Here is a 13,012-nt window from a genome sequence, read left to right on the forward strand (position 1 = left end):
TTTGAGGGTTCGGGGTTTCGGGTTTGGGTTTCGGTTTAGGGTTTGGGTTTGGGGTTAGGGTTTAGGGTTTAGGGTTTAGGGTTTTTTTTTTTTATATATATATATAAACACAAAATAAATACAAGGTAAGGCCTAAAGAGAGGGGGACTATACCAAGACCTCTCGAAAGGCTAGTCTGACAACACATAAAACATAGAAACATAAAACCTAGGGTGGCAAATACATGGCCAAAATGTAAGCCCTAGGAAAAGCGCATAATAAAAACGAACATATAAGAGCATCGCTAAATACATAAAAGCAAATCGAATCATGTCTAAACTATAAATGTCCGACTCAGAAGTAGGTGCAAAAGACAACCAATTGTACCCATCTCTGAGCCGTCTGTCGCTGTAAGTCCAACATGAAAAGGGCATCCTAGTCCGAGATCGGTCTGCAGTAAATGATCCCGCAATCAAAATAGTATCCGGCTGGAGAAGCACTGTACCAAAACAGTAGAAGCACATATGGAGGGCCGCAAAATATATGGAGGGTCTGAATGGGAGGCTGTAAAACATCAATTTCCACACATACTCGGGCGAAAGCGCCTCGAGAGATATCAGCGGTGTGGTCGTCCATCTTAACAGGCTTACCTACAAGACTCGCAAGAGCAAAAAGAGTACGCTTGTTGAACAAATGCAACGGTAAGCCCGGAAAACGGATCCAGACTGGCGCAATGGGGGATTCCTCATGCAGATTAAATTCGGGGGTCCACTTAGAAAAACGGATCCCAAGTGGTCCCACAAAAATATTCCCCCTCGACCAAACACGCGCGTAATCTTCTTCACAGGAGAGAGAAATGACCAAAAAACCTCTAGGTAAGAATTTCAAGTCAAACGATCGCACTAGTCCCATTTTTTCGAAAGCCACAGAAATTGAAGAATTAGGGACTAAGGACCTGTTCCCCGAAATTTTACCGACTAGAGCATATTTAAAAGGTTCAATCAGTGAAGAAATTACCTCAACCGAGAATCGGATACCCGGTTTGCCATCCAGAATAGACGGCTCAGGCATCTCCTCCATTGAATTACGCACATCCTCGAAACTTTTCTGCACGGTGCGAGGAGACGGAGGTGCAAGAGCGTCACGAAAAGAAACAGAAGCCCGAACCTCAGCACGAAGGACGGGTTTGACCGCAGATGCAGAACCGTTGACTGCCGAGTCAACTCGGTCAACACGGCGGTTTGACTCGCCCGAGTTGACCCGCGAGTTACTGGCCGGAGTTGCAGCGATCGCCGGAGACGTCGTGGGGAGTACAGAACCGGTGTCCAAAGCACGAGAACCGGACGTCGGAGGGGCCGTTTGGACGCGAGAAGTGGATGAAATCGATTGAAAATCGCCGATTTGGGCGTTTTTGATCGGAGATAAATTACCAGAAATTGAAGATATAATTGGATTACCCATCGAAAGTGGAGTACACGGTTCAAAGGAATTCATCACCGGAGCGGCGACGGCGTCGGAATTGAGGAAACACTCCGTCGGCGTTTGGGTTTCAGTGGGGCGAAGTGTAGATCTGAAATTCCCGTCGGAATTGAACACCAATGACGATGGGGCTTGAGGCGTTAGAATCATCTGGTGATGGGCTTTCCAGATCGGGGTCCCGATTGAACAGAGGTGGCCGGAATCGGCCGGCGTAGACAAAATCGTAGAAGGAGGCGCGGTGAACAGTACCGACGCAACTTTGAATGTAAAATCGGCTGGGCAAACGGTCTCCGATCTTTCTGAAATTTTGACACATGAATCGCCATGAAGAGGCGCTTCCAACGATGTATGATCGGCGTCGATCGGACCGGTGGATCGCAACGACGAGACAACGGCCAGAATTTGCGGAATTTCAAGAGGCGATTTGGGCGGGCAAACGAAATCCGATGGCGTTGATTTTTGGATATGTTGTTCTATCTGATTAGGCGACTCCGGTGGAGTGGTGAACCGGCCGGAAACCGGCGGCGGCGGCATGGCGGCAGTGACAGCAACTTTAGGCGATTTTTTGGGGTTTTTTGGGTTGAGAGCATTTTGCAACTTAGGGTTTAGAGTTTAGGGTTTTTTTTTTTTTTTTTTTTTTTTAAAATAAAGTTTATTTATTCACAAAGAAAACCTAACGGAGGGGGACTAGACCAAGACCTCCGGAAAGGCTATATCACAATCATAACATCAAAACAGAAATAAAAACATACTACTACAGGGCAACTCGAAATACAACATAACAAATACAAACAAACCAGCGAGTGCCCCGGAATACATCATACAAAATAAAACAAAATGGTGGGCAAGGAGAACCCTGCAGTGAACGCCCACCACCTAACGCCCAAAAAAAGGCGGAAAAACAAGATCAACCAGGTTCAGGAGGACGCCCGTAGGGCAAACTCGACTGAAGCGCCTTATTACGGTAATACCTTCGCTGCTGGGAGCGCGTACGTCCAGGAAGAGGTAACGATAAACACTCCGTCGTCGAAGAAGTCATCACAGGTGTAACACTGCCAACACTAACCGAACCAATCGCCAATGAAGGCAATGGAGTAGAAACTGGGGTATCCACAGGCAGAGTAATATAAACTGGAGAATCACCCATAGCATCCTGAACAGCAGAAGCAGACTCAACCAACGTTACCGGAACAACTACAGATGCAGGAACAACTGCAACAGAAGGAGACACCATATCAACCAAAACCATATCCTTAGACGAGCAGTCCGGAACCAAAGCTACCTTGGACGAGCGCACCGGAAGTGGATAACCTGCCGCAAGATTCCCTCAATCGCGATCTTACTAACAAGTGACGTGACCCTCCGTGGGCGGGGTTTCGCAGTACCCGAAGACTCACCAGGACCAGACTCAATAGGTAACTCCTACAGTATCTCATAATAATTCTTCTGAGAGATAGGCCGATTCGGATCGACCCTCAAAACAGGCCGACGACGGGGACGCTTAGAAACCTGCTCTGGACGCTCATAAGCACTATCACTGGAATGGTCATTATCAAAAGAAACACCCTGTGACGGCACACTAAGATCCTGAATCGATGAATCAGGAACAACACCCTTACCAGGAGAACGTGGACCCTGTGGCTGCTGATCAGAGGACGAAGGTGCATGAGCAGCCTGACGCTGAGACCGCCTAGTCCTAAAAGACTTAACATTCCGAGCACAAAAATCAAGTGAATGTCCCAACATCTTACAGTGAGAGCAGAAATGGGGAACAGTCTCATAAATAACCTCAACGATCTGACTATGATCTCCCCATCCTACCCAAATCTTCCCCGGGCGAGGCTTAAGCACATCGAGCTCAACACATACCCGAGCAAAGGAACCCCTAGAACCATTAGCAGTAATCTCATCAACTTTAACCGGATTACCTAAAATCTTGGCTATCGGGTACAAACTTTTTTTATCAAAAAGGTGGAGGGCAAATCAGGAAATCTAACCCAAACCGGAACAACTGAAGAGTCCGCCTCATACTTGAACTCCGGAGTCCATTTAGAAAACCTAATCACCACAGTCCTAATAGATATCTCAGGCCGCTCCCAAAACTTCAAATAATCCTCCTCACAAGAAAGAGTAAGAACCATATATCCACGAGGAAGAAAACGAACAGTGTGGGAGCCCAACAAACCAGTGCAAGAAATAGCAGATAAAATATCCTTATTCGGGGTGATGCCCCGGTTCCCAGAAATGCGTCCGATCAAAGCAAATTTAAATGGAGCAGAGAGTGAGGAAATAACCTGGTCCGAAAATAAAATACCGGGGATCCCATCACGATCTGTCGGATCAGGCACCTCGTCCATCGAGTCATGAACATCAGCAAAACTCTGAACCGTCGAAGGTGGAATGGAACGACGCAAAATATCCCGAAATGAAATCGTAGGAGGAACATAACGTCCAGAAGCCTTCGCAGCAACCGGAACAGGTGAACTCTCATGGTGAACTGCCGAGTCAACTCGCAAGGACCGGCCGAGTGACTCGGCCGAGTCAACTCGGATATCACCGGCCGGCGACTGACCGAGGGCCGGCGACGGTGAGGTGGTTCCAGAACCGGTGACCATATTGCCAGACTCGGACGGGACAAGGTCCAATTTGTCGTTGAGATGGGACGAAATCGGTCGTGACTCGCCAATTTGGGCGTTTCCGATCGGCGGCCAGGAAGCTGCAATTGATGACACCAATGTGTTACCCATGGCATGTGGAAGACATCCTGAAGATGAATTAGAAAACAAAGCTCCGACGCCGGAGGAATCGACTGAAACGTTGCTCGCCGCTAGGGTTTGAACAAGCAATTTCGTAGATCTGAAATTTCCGTCGAACGGGGACGAATTAGAGGACAGGCCTTGTTCCATTGGACTCGCAATTGGATGGGCATTCCAGATCGGGGCTGGGATCGGAGAAACAACGCCGCAGCTGGCCGGAATCGAGGAAACCGCGGACGGTTCCTGCGTGAACAGTGCAGGCGGACGTTTGGAACTAAAATCGGACGGGCAAATCGACTCCGATTGGCATGAAATTTGGACAACTGACTCGCCGTGAAGAGACGAATCCAATGGTATATCATTTACAAAAAACGGAGCTAAATTCGTCGGGGACGACTTTTTGGCCGGAAATTTCGAATTTTCAGACATAAAATTGAACGGGCAAATCAACTCCGAAAGAGTTGAAATTTCAGTATGTTGGTCGCCTCGACAAGGCGTTTCAGATGGACCAGCGAACCGGCCGGGAACCGGCGGCAAAATGCCAGCCGTAATGGCGGCGATTTTTGGGCGAAAAATTGGGTTTTTTTGGGGCACTATTCACTGGAGAGAAAAATTATTTGGGGCGGTTTGGTTTAGGGTTTAGGGTTTGGGGTTTGGGGTTTGGTTTTAGGGTTTAGGGGTTTAGGGGTTAGGGTTTGGGGTTTCGGGTTTAGGGTTTAGGGTTTTTTTTTTTTTTTTTTTTTTTTTTTTTTTTTGGATAAAACACCGTCGGAAGCGGAGGGGTTAGGCAGACCCCTACCAGTATATAACATCAAAACAACAATACAAGATAACACCTTAAGAGAGGAGGATGAAACCAAAGCTCTCTAAAGGCTAGTCATACAGAACATAAAAAAAAAAAACAAAGACCTAGGGAGGCAAATACACGAGCCAAAAGCAAATCCCTAAGTGAGATGCATAATAAAACAGAACACCTAAGAGCAACGCTAGAAACATGAAAACAAATCGAAACATATGTAAACAGTAATGATCCAGCTCAAAAGTAGGGGCAAAAGACCACTGATGATACCCATATCTGAGCTGTATGTCAATGTAATATCAAACTGAAAAGAACATCCTAATACGAGATCGATCAACTGTGCAGGATCCCGCAGTGAAGACAGTAATCAGCTGGAAAGTCCCAATACAATAACAGTCGAAGCACCAAAATAAGACCGCAATCCAGCTCAAACCATAGAAGCTCCCAGACCGAAGAAGAGAATGACGACGGCCTAAGCTCATAATAGCATAAATGAAAGCATGAATCGCACGACTGTGACTCGGATAAAAGAAACAACCAATAGAGAACATCCAGAGCCACCAATGCCCGCAACAAAATATATAACATAGAAGCCCCAACATGAAGGTAACCCCGGGCCATAGAAACCAATGAAAAAGATCATCCAGAGCCATCACAACAGTCGGCAAGTAAAAGAGAGAAGTCGTCGGGCAAGGAGAAGCCTGCAGTGAACGCCCGCCGGGGTCCAGGAATGGACCCAAGAGAAGCACAAACAGAAATAGCGCTCCAGGGAATATGAGAGGGCCAAAGAAAAGCACCAATAGGAAGAGTGCAAGAGCCCACCTAATCCCGAGGAGACCAAACATGTAGTGTGCGAGTGTCTGAGCCCACTCACACCAGTCTGGCAGAACAGGGGAAAAGAGAAACCCCCTAACTAACAGTACCTGCAAAGAAAAAATATACATATACATATAGAGAGGCAAAAGAAATGGATCCAAGAGAAGGGAAGGGCTGCAAACAGCTAAGAACATCTATATCTCATATAGGGAAGCCCGGAGGTATCCGAGCGAGCAAGTATGGAAATGTGCCTAGGTAGGGAAGGACCTAACTCTAAGGTAAAGTGCCTAAGGTCATGGGCCCTCGCCGCCAAAGCATCCGCCACCGAATTACCCTCCCGGAATATATGCGAAATATGAACAGACCGCCCCCTCAAAAGGACCAGAATCCTGGAAACAATGTGATCAAGACCCCAGCAACATCGACGGGAACGAATGAGCTGAATAGAAGTCAGAGAATCAAGCTCAATCCATAGAGGAAAAAAAGAATGATCGGAACAAAGGAGAAGACCCCTCCAAACCGTCCAAAGCTCAGCCCGGAGAGAAAACCCAGCTCCAATGAACTCGCTGGATGAGAGCACAACCCACCAGCAGAAGATTCCCCAGATAAACCACGCGAGCTCCCATCCACATTAAGCTTGAAGCACCCGGACGGCGGTCGCAGCCAGCGAACAATCGCCGTCCTATGTAATCTGTGGAGAGCAACCGAAATACCCATCGATCTCGCCACATGAAACACACCCAGCCAATGTCTGGGCTTGACAGTATGCGCAGAGTGGGCGAGACGCAGGTAAGACAAAATCTGGTACTTCACCGTCTCCCCAGAAACAGGAAGATGACGGTGCTTAGCATCGTTTCGCGCAGTCCAGAGGAACCACAGAACGATGCAGGGGAGAAACTCCCGCACATGGCCCCCCCGGGACCAGACCAAATCTCTCTTCCACACACTGAGGAACAAACTGAAATCCTCAGTGTCGGGAATACGAACTCGAAACACGGCGCCAAAGAAGTGCCAGACAGACCGAGCAACCGGGCTGCGAATGAATATGTGTGTGAATGTCTCAGACATATCACAACACTGACATCTCGAGGCTAACGCAAAACCCCGGCGCTGGAGCACCTCATCAACTGGGAGCCATTGATGTCAGAATCTCCAGAGGAAGAACGACATTGTAGGCCTCAACCAGTTCCCCCAACACGGGCGCAATATATCAGAAGACGGAGCACGCTGACGGATCAGCTCCCAAGCAGATCTCACAGAGAAAGCACCATCGGAGCTATGGATCCATCGTGCCAGATCAGGGTCACCCGAAAGAACAGGGATCAAAACAATCTCCTCGGCAACCGAAGGAGCAACAACCGCACAGAGGCGATCAAAATCCCAGGACCCCTCAGAAATAAAATGAGAGACCCGAACATCACGGCCCCCGCGGACCACACACCGGGAGGACAAAGGAACGTCCCCAAACCAAGTGTCATCCCAAAAGGAAACATCTCCGAGACCAACTCGCCAGCGAATGCCAGGCTCCGCGCGAGGGCGGATCCTGAGGAGACGACGCCAAATGGGGGATATAGAAGCACGGGCGGGGACACAGGCAGGAGCATCCAGCCGGCAATACTTTCGGAAAAGGAATCTCGCCCATAAAGAAGAGCCCTGCCGAAATCTAAACCATAATTTGATAGAGAAACATTCCACGAGATCTTTCAATCTGCGGAATCCAAGTCCCCCCTCAAGCACGGGGAGGCAAGCCCGGGACCACCGGGCCTAGTGCCACTTCCTTTCCAAGGGTCTCGACCCCCAGAGGAAGGCGTTGAAGGCCCGCTCAAGCTTCTCCATGACAGCCAGAGGTGGCTGAACCACCTGAAACAGATAAATCGGCATGGAGAGGAGCACGCTACGTATCAGGGTCATGCGGCTCCCCGGGGAAAGGGTCCGAATCTCCCAACCCTCTAACTTCCTACGAACAGACTGTAGGAGGGGCTCAAAAAGGGAGCATGTGCGATTACCCCTGATAAAGGGGAACTCCGAGGTACTTGAGGGGCAGATGACCCTCGGCGAACCCAGTGATGCGCAAAAGCCGGGAGCGGAGGCGCTCAGAGCACCTCGGAGGCAAAATCAAAGAACTCTTGGCAGCATTCACCCGCTGCCCCGAACAGTTCTCGTAGTGATGCAGAAAATCAGCAAGGCGCTGCATACCACGAGTCCCACCACTGGCAAAAATAATGACATCATCAGCGTAAGCCAGATGGGAAATCAAAATATCACAATCAGAACGGTACCTGAGCGCAGGATGCTGCAGGTAGAGGCGGTCAAGGCCACGAGAAAGATACTCCGCCCCCAAAACGAAGAGAAGGGGAGACAATGGATCGCCCTGCCGGAGGCCTCTGGTGGAACCAAAAAACCCCGATAGCGAACCATTGATGTTCACGGAGAAATGACAATGGGAAATACAGGCCGAAACCAAAGCTACGACACGCTCTGAAAAACCAAAATGTCTCAAAACGTCGAAGAGGAAATGCCACTGGACCCGATCATAGGCCTTGGCCATATCCAACTTCAATATGACATTACCACCACGAGTGGGGAGAGTAATGCTGTGAGTGAGCTCCTGGGCAAGGAGAATATTATCCGAGATCATCCGACCCGGAACGAAGCCACTCTGATTCGGGGAAACAAGTCTCTCAACCACATCCCTCAACCGAGAGTACAACAGCTTCGAGATGATCTTGTTCGTGACATTGCACAGGCTGATCGGACGGAAGTCCGACCAGGCGCGTGCACCCTCGACTTTGGGAATAAGAGTGATCGTGGTGGCGGTAAAGCCCTGAGGCATAGGAGAACCCTGGAAAAAATCAAGAACAGCACCAAAAACATCCTGATGGACAATCTCCCAGCAATGCTGAAAGAACGCCGAGGAAAAGCCATCAGGGCCAGCAACGCTATCAGGGTGAATGGAGAAGACGGTCGCGCGGACCTCCTCCAAAGAGGGAATCGCAGCAATACCATCATTCTCCACGGCAGAGATAACCGAGGAAAAACCCGAAAAATCAGGGCAATCGAGCGCAGAGGGCTCCCCGGTAAGAAGATCCTGGAAAAACAAGGCTCCCGACTGCTGAATCAAATCCTGAGACGTCAGGCAAACCCCATTCTCCCATATGCGGAAAATTTTATTCGCCACGCGCTTTTTCCTCACCATATTATGGAAGAGTCTGGTGTTCCGCTCACCATCCTCAAGCCAATGGCAAGCCGCTTTTTGTTTCCAAAAATCCGCCTCCATGGCGGTGATACGAGCCAGATCCTCATTGCGATCGGACAGGGAAGTCCAATTCGCATCAGAAGGATCGGCCTCACGCACATCCTCAGCTGAACGAACAGCCCTCTCAGCCTCAGTGAGTCTATCAAAGATGTTACCAAAAACATCGTGATTCCACCACCGGAGGTGATGCTTGAGACGCTTCATCTTGGCAAAAAGCCGAGGCATGCCGCTCAGACTGCAAGGCAGATTCCAATTAAGCCTCACAGTCTGCAAAAAACCATGGTGCCTAACCCACATACGCTGGAAGCGAAACGAGCTCGGCCCACGGGCAAAAACAGGGGCGGTAACCAAAAGCGGACAGTGATCCGAAACAGTACGAGCGAGATGTTCAACCCGAATCGAGCTGAAATGATCTCCCCAATCAACAGAAACCAAGACCCTGTCCAACCGCTTCCAAATGGTCTTATTCGTCCAAGTGAACGAAGACCCCTCAAAACCAGCATCGATCAGGCCAGAATCAAGAATAAAAGTGTTGAACTCCTCCATGGGTAGCAACCTACCACCACGGGAGCCCAAGCACTCAGACTGCATCCCTGACGACATTAAAGTCGCCCCCAACCAGCCAGGGACCCAAAACAGGCTTAACCAAAAGCAAAGAAGCCCAAAGATCCCTACGCTGAACATAATCACATCTAGCATAGACAAAAGAACAAAATATCTCTGTCGGCAAGAAAGAGGCAGAGACTCTGATGTGAAGGAACTGAGCATGATCAAAAACACACTCCGCCCTCACATCAGCAGCAAAAAATACCCAGATATGACCGGAGAGATTAGAGATGACTCCAGAAAACCCCAAACGGCGAGTCATGAATCTCGGATCCAGATCAATCAAGGGCTCCAAAACAGCCAAAACCTTAATCTGTTTCTCCTTCACAAAGGCATGAAGCCTCTACTGGGACTCCGAACCTCGAAGTCCCCGGATATTCCAGATTAAACAATTCATGGGGAACGGGTGGAAGAAGGATCCAATCGCTTTTTACGCGATCGCCGACCATCATCCTGAGGTCTTTTTCTGGGATTGGACATGTCAGTGTCCAGAATACTACACTCAGACCCACAACTAACTCCAGACACAGAATGTCGATCAAAATCCTGATCAGGATCATCAGCCGACATGTGACTGAGAATCATCTCAAGAATAGGGGGTCCCTGTCGAGCAATCAACTCGTCCAGCATAGAAGTGGCATCAGCAGGGGATGCAGGAAAAGATGGGACCGAGTGGCTGCTATGATTTTCAATACAAACCTCCGGGGGGACAAACACAGTCACCACATCCGGGCGTGGAGATCCAAGGTCATCCACGCAGTCCACAAAAGGAACACTCTCATCGTCCTCAGCCACCGTGACCGCAGGGCAGTCAGAAGAAGGGGCCTCCTGATGAGAACTCAAAACGACAGAGGGATCAGGAACACCTAATCCAAGCTCCTCAGAGCCAACCTCTGTCTCTTGTAGATGGGAAAGAACTCCAAAAGAGTTCGAAGCAAGAAGATCATCCCTCGGGAGAGCCTGACGAACAGGCCTCCGTCTCTGTCTACGCCGGGGACCATGGCCATTGACATGAAGCTGGGGCTCTGGTCCCGGGACAATGACAGGGGCTGCACCCTCAGGGGGTGCCTGAGCAGGAGGCGCCTCCGGCTGAGGAGGCCCTCGATCAGCAGGCATGGATCGAGCAGGTTTAGGATTTTTACCATGGGAATAGCAAACGTCGGTCGAATGACCCAACATCTTGCAATCCAAGCAATACCCAGGTATTTTCTCATACACAACATCAATCTCCTGGGTATGATCACCCCAACCCACCCAAATTTGCTTAACGGGTGGTTCCAACACATTCAACTCCACACAGACTCGAGCAAAAGCGCTCCGAGAGGAGTCAGCAGTAAAGTCATCCATTTTCACCGGGTTGCCCAAAATCTAAGCAAGGGCAAAAAGACTTTTCTTGTTGAACAGGTGAATGGGCAAACCCGGGAGACGCACCCAAACAGGGGCGATGGGAGATTCTTCCTGTAGATTGAATTCCGGGGTCCATTTGGAGAAACGGATCCCGAGAGGTCCCACCATCATCTGCCCACGCGTCCAAAAAAACGCATAATCCTCCTCACAATGAAGTGAGAGGATCAGAAAACCCCGAGGCAAAAACCTCAAATCAAAAGATCGCTTCAATTGCAAACGAGCAAATGCCTTAGAAATTTCCGAATTTGAGACTAAGGATCTATTACCAGAAATCTTCCCAACTAAAGAAAACTTAAAAGGCTCGATCAGGGAAGACATTACCTCATCCGGGAAAAAAATACCCAGTTTCCCATCCTTGAGAGTCGGTGGGGGCATTTCTTCCATAGCATTCACGACATCTCCAAAGCCATTCTTCCCCGAGTGAGGGGAAGTAGGGGCCAGAGCATCCCTAAATGACACCGGAAACGTCTTAGTCGCACGAGAATCAGATTTAGAAGTCATACCCGAGTTGTTGACCGCTGAGTTGACTCGGTCAACACGCAGAGTTGACCCGACCGAGTTGACCACCGAGTTGACCACCGGAGTTGTACCAAAGATCGGCGACGGCGAGGAGATCACGGAACCGGTTTTCAATCCACTAGAACCGGTCGGAAGAGGGGTCGATTGAACCAAAGGGTGAGAATAAAATCGATTTTGCCCTACAAATTGGGGGTTTCCGACCGGTGGCCGGAATCCAGAAATTGATGGAGGCAAAACACGACCCATGACTGGACGATCATGATGTGAAGAGGAATTGAAAAAATTCGCCGGGACGGCACCGGAATTTGAAGATGAAGGAGACGTGAACAACGCGTCCGACGCTGGATGCTTAGATCTAAAATTGCCGGCCGATGCGAACACCGTTGGAGCTGATTCATGTGCCAAAAGCTTCGTCTCCAAGGGAGGATTACAGATCGGGAGCCCATTTGAACAGAGGTGGTCGGAATCAGCCGGAATCGACGAAAGACCTTCCGCCTGCGCAGTGAACAGTAACTTCGAGGATGATATCGGTGAAAGCTCCTGAACGGCGGAGGCAGAACGGCATGGATGTGAAGCAAAAGTTTCGTCTCGAAGAGGCGAATCGAATGGTCCATGTCCGGCGCCGTGAAGTGCAGAGACCGGCGCCGGCGAAACAAGAGACAAAAGCAGCGCGATTTCAGTCGGAAAAACGATGGGGTTGCCGGAGTCCATTTGGTCTGAAATTTGGCAGGTGGGGTCGTCGTGAGGTGGCGGTTCAGGTGGGGTGGTTGGCCGGCCGGGATCCGGCGGCGGCGGCATGGCGGCAGGTAGGGCGTGAATAGTGACGGGTTTAGTGTGTTTTTTCTCACCTTTTACTGTGTGTTTTTTAAGAGAAAATTTTTTGGGGGCAAAATGGTTGGTTATGGTTTAGGGTTTAGGGTTTAGGGGTTAGGGTTTAGGGTTTAGGGTTTAGGGTTTTAGGGGTTTAGGGTTTAGGGTTTTGGGTTTAGGGTTTTTTTTTTTTTTTGAGGGTTTAGGGTTTTGGGTTTAGGGTTTAGGGTTTAGGGGTTTTTTTTTTTTTTTTTTTGAGGGTTTAGGGTTTAGGGTTTTTTTTTTTTTTTTTTCCGGAAAACACCGCCGGAAGCGGGGGGGTTAGGCAGACCCCTACCTGTATATATCCACAAAATGAACAGTAACAAAATACAGAAGACAATAAAAACCTAAAATAAGAGGTGGGAAAAACCAAAACCTCCTCAAAAAGGCTAAAGCAATAGAAACTATAACAACAAAGCAAACTAGGGAAGTAAAGACAAGCGCAAAACTAACCCTAGAATACTACTAAAGAGCGCCAAACTAAACAAATACAAGCAGTGCTAAAGACCACATACTGATGAAGACAAAATGATAGCTGCGAGA

At 49.2% G+C, this 13,012-nt stretch overlaps 1 protein-coding gene across 1 annotated transcript in view; it reads right to left on the minus strand.

Annotated features, from left to right (window-relative positions):
- The window catches only part of LOC140817148 (uncharacterized), a 48,326-nt gene extending 43,488 nt beyond the window's left edge, over positions 1-4,838 (minus strand). Inside the window, exon 1 of the mRNA XM_073176758.1 lies at positions 3,146-4,838. Coding sequence (XP_073032859.1) covers positions 3,399-4,643 — 1,245 coding nt within the window. The 5' untranslated portion in view covers positions 4,644-4,838 and the 3' untranslated portion in view covers positions 3,146-3,398. The remainder of the gene's footprint in view (positions 1-3,145) is intronic.
- Between the last annotated feature and the right edge of the window lie 8,174 nt (positions 4,839-13,012).

Source organism: Primulina eburnea, chromosome 16 (assembly GCF_022965805.1).
Source record: "Primulina eburnea isolate SZY01 chromosome 16, ASM2296580v1, whole genome shotgun sequence".
In the NCBI taxonomy this organism is placed as follows: domain Eukaryota; kingdom Viridiplantae; phylum Streptophyta; class Magnoliopsida; order Lamiales; family Gesneriaceae; genus Primulina; species Primulina eburnea.